The sequence below is a fragment of the Odocoileus virginianus genome, chromosome 6 (genome assembly GCF_023699985.2).
Source record: "Odocoileus virginianus isolate 20LAN1187 ecotype Illinois chromosome 6, Ovbor_1.2, whole genome shotgun sequence".
Lineage (NCBI taxonomy): Eukaryota > Metazoa > Chordata > Mammalia > Artiodactyla > Cervidae > Odocoileus > Odocoileus virginianus.
Genome location: NC_069679.1, coordinates 32,929,751 through 32,943,416, shown reverse-complemented (window position 1 = coordinate 32,943,416; position 13,666 = coordinate 32,929,751). Strand labels below are relative to the sequence as shown.

Here is a 13,666-nt window from a genome sequence, read left to right as displayed (position 1 = left end):
TTATGTTAAACTTGGTAGTCACCTAGGTTCTGGGCTTCCATGTGATAGTCTTTAGCATTGCTCTTTGAAATGCTATTATGTAAATTAGTTAGCCAAGCCTTAAGTTTTCTTTATTACCTTAAACCTTCATACTTAAATATGCATTGCCTGAAACTGTGTGTAAAATGAGGAGTTAAAGGTATAATGAGGGAAAGGGGATTGGAAGATATTAACTAAGGAGACCAAAAATCAAATTATTCTAATACTGCTGAAGAGTGTTCCCACCCTAACCAAGACTATATATTCTAACCATAAAGATTAGAATATCTCTTCTAGACAAGGTTTTATTTTAAAAGGAAGTAACTGCTGAATCTTTGTGTTATAATACATGAGCTACATTTAGTAGTTTGTATGTAGTAGTTATGAACAGGAGACAAGCATCTATTGTTAATAACAGGTAAACAGTTCACAACCTCAGAAATTTAAATTATAAAAGTATTGTGATGTTTTTAGAGAATGAATAAAGAAATAATACCTAGGCTGAAAATACCTTCACTTTTGAACCCTCAAATGTCAATTTGTTCTTTTACTAGTGACTTCTACAAACAAATTATGCAAAGAAACAGCCTGGAATAAGTGGATTTATTTTACTTGTATCCCTGGTACCAGGTCTGATATTAAAGCTGTATTGTAAAATAAAAGAATATAACTGATAGAAGCCATTTGCCTTTATAAACAACTGTCCTTATGTCAGATCTTTTAAAAGAATAACAGAAATGGAGTCAAGATGTTTCTGGTTCTGTTTCCAGCTCTGCAAGAATACCAAAGCAGATGCAATAGTGAAGGATTTGTATGTGGAAAATGCCCAGTTGTTGAAAGCTCTGGAAATGACTGAACAGCGACAAAAAACAGCAGAGAAGAAAAATTACCTCCTAGAGGAGAAGATTGCCAGCCTCAGTAATATAGTCAGGAATCTGACACCAGCACCACTGACTTCTACACCTCCCTTGAGGTCATAACCAAGCCAAAGGATGAACACTCGTAATTGTGCACTTTACTGAAATGGATGGGACATTTCAGATGTTCTCTCAACTGTTGTTGTTGTTGTTTTCTTAGAAACCTTTAGTGGCTTAAAGTTAAGCCTAACCTAAAACTTCCAGGAACAGAATTAAAGTCTCTATTCACTGTAATTAGTTTTTCTAAATAGACTGTAATGGAAGTTGCAAACAAATATCTATTTCACTGAACTGTTCCCAAGCTTTGAGTTTTTAAAAAATATTCTAATAACCATCAAGCAGGTGATATGAAAACAATTCAAGAATTTTAAAACCCCAGTTTTGAATGAGTTTTTCAAAATTACTATTATGTACAAGTTGTTATGTAAATTGCAGATTTTTAAAAATTGAGATATTATTAATTGGTTGTTTTGACCTTTATTTTAAAACAAAATGTATGTCTTCTCATACACTTAAATATGGAAGAGTCATTCTGTTTCTAGTAGTTTGGGTTTTTTAATTGTTAGACTTTTTGTTTGGTAACAGAAACTAGAGTCAATAACCACTGAGGTCAGAAAAGGCAGAATTCATAGAACTCTACCTTCTAATACCTATGACAGTATTACCACTCTTAATGTCTTATAGATATAAAACTCATTTACTCAACTGCACTGTAAACTAATGTTAAAACTTTACTTTCTTTAAACAGTCTTTTTTTTTTTTTTCCTTCTTAGAAGTTTCTTTGGGAGTTTGTCTTCTAAGAAATGGATAAAGCCACGTTCTTAAAGCATTTGAACTATATAGGGCAAGCACTGAACAAACAGACTGCTTTGGAGTAAACAGCTAATCCTGAAAGAGAGAGGAAGCAAGCCATGGGGATTTTTCTCTCTTTAAGGTCTTGGAGTTCATGAACTTATATTTGGAGTTGCATCAAGAACTCAGGGAACAATACTTTAAGTCATCTTCCTGAAATACTGTAGGGCTCTTTAAAAATTTGAAATGTATAAAATATGTGACCTTATTTATTTGTTGTATATTTACAGCCATAATGGGATTTTTATTTCTACATTTTTAATGAATTTACTCTTCTGGGGAAAGGGCCTTGCTTTTAGAGTTAAAAACCTCTTTTAACTTACGGAAGAGTTATTATTTGCTTGTTTGTTTAATGTGGGTCAAAATTTCCATGCTTCCTATTCCTCTGTACCTTGAATCTGATCATAAGAATTTCTTACTGTAATAAGAACTGGCATGCCTTCTGAGGTAAAGGAGCACCAAATAGGATTTTCCAATCAGTCTCAAGACTAGAACATTATAGAACAGTAAACGTTTTGAATAACTTTTTCCCCCAGATAAAATCCCCGCTTCTAGCCTACTTCAGCGAGGAATTGGTTTGTAAAGAACTTTGTGTGTGGGATGCAAACAGACATCAGAGCCACCTATTTGTTTTTGTGGAAGGGTAATTAGATCACAAAAATCCACTCTGCTCTATTCCAGGAAAGTCAAGTCCATCAATTTTTTTATAAGAGGTATCACAGCAAAATCAAACACTACCTTTGGGCAGGAACAAAAGGCAAAGCAAACTGCTAATGAAAGCTCTATTATCAGAAATTCCTAATTTCCCCCTGGAAAAGAATTAATTTTAATCCCTCCCTATAGTTATATTTAAAAACATTTGACATCTGCTGTCATACCTTCCATAATCATTTTTCTCCAGTGCAGACAGTACTAAACTCAACTATTTATGCAGCACTGACTTTAACACTTAAAACTGTAGCTAGGCCTAGGGTAAGATCATAAATAAACTAAGCACCTGTGGTGTTTTTATGTGATATGCTTTAAGTTATTCAAGGCTTTTGCCATCAGAACTGAACACCAAGCATACTTCTCAAATAGATGGCTTACCATATGATCACATATGTTGTATTTTTATCTTTATTTTTTACATTATGAAAAGTATAGGTTAATTTGTTTATTTCTTATAAATCTGTATTTATATGTATATAAAGTGCTGTACAATGAGTGTAAATATGACTTCTGGAAAGTTTTAGACAACATTTAGAATCCCTTTAAAATAAAAACGCTGCTCAAATGAAAGTTAATTTAATATCTAGGTGCTTACTTTTTGTTTTACTGAACTTATAAGACTGGAAAAAAGATCAACACAAGTAGAGTTACCTTAAATTTGTATATTTGTGCAGCAGATTATTTTTGTAGACTAGAGTGGGAATTTAACTGGCAATTTATAATATAGCTTACAGCTTTTAAAAAACTTTTAAAGAGATTAAATTTAAACTATTAAATATTTAGATTTTGCTTTCAAACTTTATAATAGGACTCCTTAAAATCATGTTATATATTTTATAGGCATTTAATTCCTAGTTTATTAAAAGTAATGGTTGTTAAATTCATTTGATTTAAGAACAGTTAGTTAAATTAGTTTTAGGAGATAGGATCTTCATTTCAAGGAAAGAGAATCAAGTTTGCCATTTTGATAATATGTTACCCTTAGAAAGGGAAAATGTGAATAATAAAACCTACATTGTTCTATTTTGCTTTCTTCTGCTTTTTAGAAGCCTGAGCTCTTAAGCTCAAATTTGTAAGGTGAGAAAAGTGGATGGGGAGGATAGAACCAACCACAGTATTTATTTTTCTAAAACTTAATAAACCCAGATTTTTAAAAACTATTGTAAATGTGAATTCTTCCCAGAAGCTTCAAATGCATTGTTTATATATTTAACCTTAAACATATGGAGATCACAAAGTCATAGGCTTTCAAGGTATAGGAGGAGTTCTTACAGGTCTAGCATTTTGATAATGTACCAATACCCAGAGTAGGTATTATGATGAGGAACTTTTGTTTTTTTTTTTTAAGAATGAGTAAAACTTCAACGTGTGAAAATGAATTTTTTATTTCTGTGATTTCTTTTTTTCTGAGTGACGGAAAAGAGAAATGCGTTGCTATTGTCAGCATCTTAAAGATATTCCCACTCAAGGTAAGGCTAAGTGCTTTGTGACAGTATTGTCCTGTTTTGAATGGATTACCAAGTGACTAACTGAAATGATATAAATTATGAAAGTAATGCCAAAACTAAGTCAAAACCTAATAGCCAAAGCATTCGTTACTTAAAAAGTTATTAATTATATCATGTTTGGACCTATTTGAACATCTCAGCCCTGTAAAACATTTTTGGTTTTATGACATATGGATAGCAGTTTAATAATAAATCTATCCAAGTCAGCTTTTCATTTCTCAGTTTTTTTTTTAATGATATACATTAAATCTGTTCTTATTGGAAGACATTATCACAGCATGATTGAAAGGAACATTGGTTTTGAAAAGGAAAACCTGAGTTCATCTATAGCCATCGCTAGAATTTTTTCATGTAAAGATAAATGTGTGTGTTTTTATCGACTTGGTATATTTCATCTTAGTCATTCTATCCTAGAATTATTTTACCATGAGCTTAAAATGTAAATAAATAATTTTGCAAATATGGCCCTTGTTTTCTATACGCCTTGAACTTTTGTAAACAGTTTCAGTATGTTTATCATTGGTTTTTAGAGTGAAAACATCAAAACATTGCATTAAATACATTTTACAAATGCAGAATCTCTGGAGCTCTCATTCCAGACTTACTGACTCAGAGCCTGCATTTAAAACCCTGCCCCCTCACCCCCAATCCCAAAATGATTTGTATGTGATCTAGAGCCCTGCTTCTCCATTTCTGTCACAGAATCAATGACCGTCACACCAGCCAGTTTGGGACCCCTGTGGTGGTTCATAATTTACTTCTAAAATCCTGACAACCTCAGGTGAAGCCCTACTTGGGATTTTGGTTGCTTCAGGCATGCCTTTATTTCACTTGGCCATATTTATGGGTGATTCATAATTTTCAGTTAAGCTGCTTATAAATGATAAGTTATTTGCCACTACTGGCAAAAAAAAATTGACCTAAAAGCACATTAAGTTAATAATGCTGATTACTGAAATATAGAATGGAAATATTGGCCAAACGAGACCTATCTCACAAGCCATGTTTTATTTATGAAGCTTTTATACCAATCTCACACTGCCTTTATGTGACAGGAACTATTATTAACCCCATTTTACAGGTGAAAAAACTGAAAATTAGTGAAGTTATAACTTACTCAAGGCCACACAGCCAGCTCAGTAAGGGACTCAGGACTCACTAGTCAGGCTTGTCTGTTCTAGTATTTTGCAGTGTGACAGGTACCCATTTCTCCTTCTGGCAAACAACATTTAATTGGTACAATTAACTACCTACCATGTGCATTGCTCTCTAAAGAAAAATATAAAAACTATTGATTTTCTGTTTATAAACTGGGGTAGAGTAGTGAAACTTATACACACACAAAATAAATAGAAAAAATTAGATCAGTATGAGAACAATCCAGTTTTGTTGATGGACTCAGTGCTACAGGCACTCAGATAAGCAAGATTAGTGTCCTCGGGTATTTTAACACAGAAAATGGAGAAAGTTCTTAACCTAGCATTAAATATAACTCTGTACTCATTGTTTTGTAGTCTCTCATTCATTTTGCATTGAAAAAAGTCTTACTTTTCTAATATATACCTGATATATATTTTCCCATAATAATGATTAAATTTTGTACCAAAGACCAAAATTTTGACCTAATGCAAAATGTCTGTAACCTGTGAAGTTAAATTTAATATAGTTACTGCAAGTCAAAAAAATGTTTATTCTTTGTTTGCCTCATTTTCAATCAGGATAAATGACTAATTTTGAAAAAAAAATTTTTTAATTTGAAATATTAAAAAAATTAAAATTCAAAAAAGGAGCTATAAACTGAATCAGTGAAATACAGTAGGCAACAATGTAAAAATAGAACTGGATACCCCTATGTTAAAATAATATTTAATTCTGAGAAATGATGACATGAGATGTACTTTACTAGCTAAGGCAAAGTAAACACTATGAATAGTCCTTACAGCCCAGATGAACATTTACCAATCATTTTTCTTTCCTGTTTGAGTATCTGTCTTTAAGATCTCAAGCAATAAATAAATATATTAGAATATAGATAGAAGATTAGAAAATAGTATTGTATCAATGTTGATTTACTGAAGTTTATAAGTACTGTGTTTATGTAACAGTATATTCTAAGGAAATACATACTGAAGTATTTAAGAATATATAACCATAATGTATGCAAATTATTCTCAAATCATTCATAACAAAATTACATAGAAACAAATCAAGGAAGCAAAATGTTTAAAAATAGGTAATGGGTATGAAAGCATTATTTGCATTATTCTTGCAATCTTAAGTTTGAAATTATTTTCAAATAAAATTTGAAAATGTTATCTGTAACATTTAAAGTGTAATAGATAGAAATGTTATCTATAACATTTAAAATGCTATAGAAATTTATGAAGTGTGGTACTAGGCACTTCACCTTCTTTACTCTCATAGCAGCTCTGAAGAGTAGATGATATTTTACTGGTATAGAAGAGGAAACTGACTAGAAACCATCCATAGCAGCCTATCCACATGTCTGGGGTCCTGAATGTTCATTGGAAGGACTGATGTTGAAGCTGAAACTCCAATACTTTGGTCACCTGATGGGAAGAGCTGACTCATTTGAAAAGACCCTGATACTGGGAAAGATTGAAGGCGGGAGGAGAAAGGGACAACAGAAGATGAGATGGTTGGATAGCATCATCAACTCAATGGACATGAGTTTGAGTAAACTCCAGGAGTTGGTGATGGACAGGGAGGCCTGGCGTGCTGCAGTCCATGGGGTCGCAAAGAGTCGGACACGACTGAGCGACTGAACTGAACTGATGAAAAGTTCGGCATAATCAGATACTTATCTACTTCCCTGGTCACATAGAAAATGGGGAAATAGGCAGTTGGGCAGAAGTAAAAGCCAAAAGAAAGCATTAAGAGGGCCTATAAGAAACAGGAGGAGCTGTTGAGCAAATGAATCCCACACACACAGACACACACACAAATGACCATCATGAAACAGCACATAAAGGTCCAGTGGAGGCTCAGGATCTCTAATATACAGTGCCCCCTCCTCTATCTCTACACCTGATAGAGATACACAAGTATTTTCCATGAGGTTAAAGACACTTTATCTATGTCTCTCTCTCTCTCTCTCTCTCTCTCTCTCTCTCTCCCTCTCTCCCCCTTAGGAAGAATTTAACTCAAAGAAATAGAAACCTGCTCTGGCTAGTCTTAAGTGAAAGGGGATTTACTATAAGGAATAATACTCAGTTCATGGAAGCAAAGGGCAGGAAATAAAGACTTCATGAGGCATTAAAACAAAGACTTTTATGCTCTCCCTTACCTTCCTCCTCTATCCCTATTTCTCATCACTTGGCCTTTTGCTTCTCTGCCCCTGCTTGTTAAGGCTAGTGGGGTGGGGTTGTTTGTTTCTCCTGCTTTATCTGACTTCCCTGTTTAAGTGCCAGAGTCCAACAATTACTTCCAAGTCACAATTCCAAATTTTTAAGGAATCTGACCAGGCAGTCTTTCCATAATCCAATCAACTATGACCATTAAGGGTCAGAGTCTTGGGGGTACAAGCTTCAGAGGCCACCACATCACAGGGAATACTCCCACAGATAAGGGGTTAGAGCATTAGGGAAATCTAGACTCAACATGTGTAGACAGTGGATATAAAAATGACTTTAAAAGGTAAAATCACAAAGAGATTTCCCTGTTTACTCACATTTTTTATGGAAGTATAATGGCTATTCAAAGAGAAGCACCATCTTAAAATGCCTCCTGGTGACAAATGTCACTATTGCTCATGTTATCCAATCTTTTGTTCTTATCCCCTGCCCCTACTCCTTTGTCCTGATTACTACATATTCTCTAGATATCACATATGGAGCTTCATCAAGATGTTCATCCAAGTCCCAGAGGGTATAATAAATGTCACCTATCATATACTACTTAAGTCACACAATTCTGCAATATCTTATTTCAAATATTGCCAGAGAAAGCAAAAGTTAGATGTCTTTTAAAAACTATAATTAGAGGAAATTTGAATTTTGTATTAAGACCATGCATAAAAGAAATTATATTGAATTTTTTCAAGATACCTTCCCTTACTCTTGAAGAATGGGATAGGGGCCCTTCCTTTGTGCTCACATGAGCACTCTGTGCATTCCCAGGTAAAGCAGATACCACTCCTTGTAACTGCCTGCTGACTTGTCTGATCTCCATTAGACTTAGATCTTTTAAGACAGTAATTGCTGTCTTAGTCACAGTGCTATTCCCAGTTCCCAACTCAATGCTGGAAGCAAACTGGTGGTCAGTATTCATTATACAGATGGAAGAGTGTGAACATTTTTATTTTGAGAATATCATCCTGTATGGTTTTTCCAGTAGTCATGTATGGATGTGACAGTGCAACTATAAAGAAAGCTGAGCACCAAAGAACTGATGCTTTCGAACTGTGGTATTGGAGAAGACTCTTAAGAGTCCCTTGGACTGCAAGGAGACCCAACCAGTCCATCCTAAAGGAGATCAGCCCTGGGTGTTCATTGGAAGGACTGATGCTGAAGCTGAAACTCTAATGCTTTGGCCACCTGATGCAAAGTACTGACTCATTGGAAAAGACCCTGATGCTGGGGGAGATTGAAGGTGGGAGGAGAAGGGGACGACAAAGGATGAGATGGTTGGATGGCATCACTGACACAATAGACATGAGTTTGAGCAAGCTCTGGAGTTGATGGACAGGGAAGCCTGGCATGCTGCAGTCCATGGGGTTGTGAAGAGTCAGACACGACTAAGCGACTGAACTGAACTGAGTGGCACTCATAGGAGAGTAGAGATGCTAATTGTTTTATGTATATGATTTAGTAATAGTATTTATTATTTTTAAAGGATCAAAATTTTAAAAATGTATTAGCAAGAAGTTGAAGAAATTTTTCCAATTAATTTAAAGGAAAAATCATCTTTCAGTGTGATAGAAATTAAGTTGAAAGAGTACATTTCCCTTTTGGGCCCATAGATCACAGTTTAATAACTCTGACAGTAAGTAGTACAAGCCCATGACATTTACTCAGATTAGTGGCTTGTAATAACTGTAACAAGTTAAATATCAGCTTTTTAAAATTTTTTTTATTTTTATTATTTTTTTTAATATCAGCTTTTTTTTTAAAGAAAAAGGACAAAATTTGAATGGCTTTTATTTTTGGTAGAGGTGCTTGGCTTATGTTATCTCATCTCACATACCTTGCAATGTTTAGTTTTTGCTACTCAATAAATTCCAACATTATCATTTTTCTGCTAGATGCAAAAACTGGAAAGTTGGTTCATTTTCTGACTTCATGAAGTAGGGTTAGCTTCCAGGTTTGTGTCTGGATGAGTTAAATATCTTCCTACAACAAAATTTTACCACCTGTTTAAATCTAATAATCCCATGATACAAGAAGACTAAGCCACTTCCAATCTGCTCTTCTTTATTTCTAGTTTCCTTCTCATGATACATGTAGATAAAAGAAGACAGGGCAAGGACCAGAGCCACTTCAGAACAATCTATTAAAATTTTCTTCCAAAATAATAAGTAACTTTGCATCTTTCTAAATTCAAAGATGATATGCCTGTGGGCTAAGTTGCTTTATAGTCGTGTCTGACTCTGTGAGACCCTAGTGGACTGTGGTCCACCAGGCCCCTCTGTCCATGGGATTCTCCAGGCAAGAAGACTTGAGTGGGTTGCCATGCCGTCCTCCAGGGGATCTTCCCGACCCAAGGCTCAAACCTGCACCTACGTCTGCTGCAATGACAGATGGGTTCTTTACCACGAGGACCATCTGAGAAGCACTCGAGGATGATACATGCTTAGAAGGATATTCAAGCATTTGAAAAGAGCACTATAAAAAAGGGAAAGATTACCCCAAATTCTACCACTCAATGGTAGCCACTATTAATATTTTGGTGAACTCTCTTGCAGACAATTTTATGTTTACAGTGTTTACAGATATAATACATGCACACATTTACACTTACACAATTCTATATGTGATACCACACATATATATGTGTATACACACATAGACACATATATACATATGATTTCTTCCACAATGGTTTTCCTCACCTATGTAAAAAGTGTCACATTATTTCCCTTAACTAGTGTAAGACTGGCTTCAAGCTCCTCACTCTGACGTCAGTGATAGGGCATAACTGAATGGCCCTACTCCTCTTTAAAAATGGATAAGACTCCCATCTCCTGACCTTTAAACTACCGTCCTCCTCTACCCTCATTTATTGAAGAATTTGGCACCGGTGTCACTGTCTTCAACAAATATTCCTATCACTTTACTTACTTTATTATTGTCTGTGCTGAGTCTTCATTGCTCTGCCTGGGTTTTCCTTATTTGTGAAGTGTGGGGGCTGCTCTTTAGTTGCAGTGTGCAAGCCTCTCGTTGCAGTGACTTCTCTTGTTGTGAGCACAGACTGTAGGGCATGTGGGCCTCAGTAGCTGTGGTTCCCAGACTCTGGAGCACAGGCTCAACATCTGTGGCACACAGGCTTAGTTGCTCCACAGCAGGTGGGATCTTCCCAGACCAGGGACTGAACTCACGTCTCCTGCATTGGTAGGCAGATTCTTTACCACTGAGCAACCAGGAGAGCCCCTCCTATCATTCTTGGTGACTTTAATTTCCATATAAATGACAAGAACAGAGGAAGTAAAGAGCTTAGGCCATAAATAAGTTGGGCTGTGAAATGGAGGAAGGCGAATAGGTGGTAGAGGGAGATACGGCCTAGAGAGAAAGACTTGTTTTTCAGATAGGAAATGCTTGAGTTTAAATGCTATGAGAAGATGCCAATGAAAAAGAAAGGAATAACAAAAACAATGGTCATCATAAAGAGAAAAGGATAGGAAAACTGGGGATATGTCTAAGGTAGAGGTTTAACAAGGAACATGGAATCTAAGCCAGGTAAAGAGGTCAGTGAGGACAGAAGTTAGATGTGAGTAAGTAGTTGATATACAGAGGCCCAACTGTAAATGTGATCATCTACAGATCTTGGTATTTGAGTTGGGGGTGTTGTGTCCTAGAACTAATATCCCATGGAAACTGAGGAATGACTGTCTATTGAGACGTGACAGAACCAGTGTTTGGGAGTACAGACCAAATGGGGAGTTTGAGGCTCTGCAAGGCCAAGATTTGGAACTGTTTTCTAGTCAGATGCCTGTCCCCATCATTTCATCAAATCTGCCTGCCAATGGCACTGTGAATCTTTTAAAGTTGCCCTATTCCACACAACCTCCAAAAGTAGTCCTAAAAGAATAAAACTGTATGTCACATATATGCTTAAAATCTTTCAGTGGCTCCCCATGCCCTCAGGTTCAATCTTTGATTTTTAACATGACTTAGGACAGATTATCCAGACAGAAAATCAATAATACAGGGCTTCCCTGGTGGCTCAGTGGTGGAGAATCCACTGCCAATGCAGGAGACACAGGTTCAATCCTTGGTATAGGAGGATCCCACATGCAAAGCAGCTGGGCCCATGTGCCACAACTATTGAGCCTGTGCTCTAGAGCCCAGGAACCTCAACTCCTGAGCCATTGTGCCACAACTACTGAAGCCTGCACGCCCTAGAATCTATGCTCCACAACACAATGAGAAGCCTGCTTACTGCAATAAGAAAGTAGTCCCCACTTGCCACAAGAGAAAAGCCCGCACAGCAATGAAGACCCAGTGCAGCCAATAAATAAGTAAGGAAGTACAGGCCTTAAATGACACATTAGACAAAATGGACTTAATTGATATTTATAGAGCATTCTATACAAAAGCAGCAGAATACATATTCTTTTCAAGTGCACATGAAACACTCTCCAAGATCGATCATATGCTGGGCCACAAAGTGAGCCTTAGCAAACTTAAGAAACTTGATATAATATCAACCATTTTTTCTGACCACAAACCTATGAGGTCAGAAATCAATTACAAAGAAAAAAAAATGTAAAAAACAAAAAAAAAAAACCAAGCACGTGTAGGATAAATAATATGCTGCTTAACAACCAATGGATCACTGAAGAAATGGAAATCAAAAACACCTAGACACATGGAAATGAAAGCATGATGATCCGAAGCCTATGGGACACAACAAAAGCAGTTCCTAGAGGGAAGTTTATAACAATACAAGCTTACCTCAGGAAATAAGTTATACCTCAAACCACCTTACCTTACAAATAAATCAACTAGAGAAACAACAAACAAAACCCAAAGTTGTAGAAGGAAAGAAATCATAAAGATCACAGCAGAAATAAAATAGATGAAGAAAATAATAGAAAAGGTCAATGAAACTAAAATCCGGTTCTCTGAAAAGATAAAATTGATAAACCTTTAGCCAGACTCTTTCAAGAAAAAAAGGGAGAAGGCTCAAATCAATAAAATTAGAAATGAAAAAGAAGTTACAATGGATGCCACAGAAATACAAAGAATGATAAAAAGACTAAGCAACTACATGCCAATAACATGGGCAACCTAGAAGAAATGATACATTTCTTAGAAAGGTACAGTGCCCCAAGATTGAATCAGGAAGAAATAGAAAATATAAACAGACAAATTATAAGTACTAAAGATGAAGCTGTGATTTAAAACATTCCCAACAAACAAAAATCCAGGACCAGATGGCCTCACAGGCAAATTCTATCAAACATTTAGAGAAGAGTTAACACCTAACCTTATGAAACTATTTTCAAAAAATTGCAGAAGAGGGAACATTCCAAAACTCATTCAATGAGGCCACCATCACCTTGATACCAAAACCAGACAAAGATACCACAGAAAAGAAAATCAGTATCACTGATGACATTGATAGGCCAATATATCTGATGGACACAGATGCAAAAATCCTCAACCAAATTTTAGCAAACCAAATCCAATAATACATTAAAAGGATCATAAACCATAATCAAATGGAATTTATCCCAGAGATGCAAGGATTTTTCAACATCCCAAATCAACCCATGCAATACATCACATTTACAAACTGAACAATAAAAACTATATGATCATCTCAATAGATGCAGAAAAAGCTTTGACAAAATCCAACCCCCATTTATAATAAAAACTCTCCAGAAAGTGGGCATAGAGGGAACATATCTCAACATATTAAAGCCATATATGACAGACCAGATAGCATCACACTTGATGGTGAAAAGTTGAAAGCATTTTCCTCCAAGATCAAGAACAAGACAAGGATGCCCATTCTTGTTTTATTCAACATACTTTTGGAAGGCTTAGACACAGCAGTCAGAGAAGAAAAACAAATAGATGGAATTCAAATTGGAAAAGAAGAAGTAAAACTGTCACTGTTTGCAGATGACACACTACTATATATAGAAAATCCTAAAGATGCTACCAGAAAATGACTACAGCTCATCAATGAATTTGGAAAAGTTGCAGGATACAAAATTAATACACAGAAATCTGTTGCATTTCTGTATACTAACAATGAAAGATCAGAAAGAAAAATATACAATCCCATTTACCATCACATCAAAAAGAATAAAATACCTAGGAATAAACCTACCTAAAGAGGCAAAAGATCTGTATTCCAAAAATTACAAGACCTGATGAAAGAAATCAAAGATGATACAAACACATGGAAAGATATACCATGTTCTTGGATTGACTATACTCCCAAATGCAATCTACAGATTCGGTGCAATCC

At 35.6% G+C, this 13,666-nt stretch overlaps 1 protein-coding gene across 5 annotated transcripts in view; it reads left to right on the top strand.

The window, feature by feature from the left end:
* Positions 1-4,466, top strand: part of NIN (ninein) — a 101,566-nt gene extending 97,100 nt beyond the window's left edge. For 3 of the 5 annotated variants that reach the window (XM_070469109.1, XM_070469108.1, XM_020897981.2), the window contains 2 exons: positions 789-991; positions 1,709-4,466. In XM_070469109.1, coding sequence (XP_070325210.1) covers positions 789-991; positions 1,709-1,760 — 255 coding nt within the window. In that variant the 3' untranslated portion in view covers positions 1,761-4,466. Of the gene's footprint in view, positions 1-788 lie in introns of all 5 variants that reach the window. The other 2 variants (XM_070469110.1, XM_070469111.1) reach the window with 2 other exon arrangements.
* Positions 4,467-13,666: the final 9,200 nt, after the last annotated feature.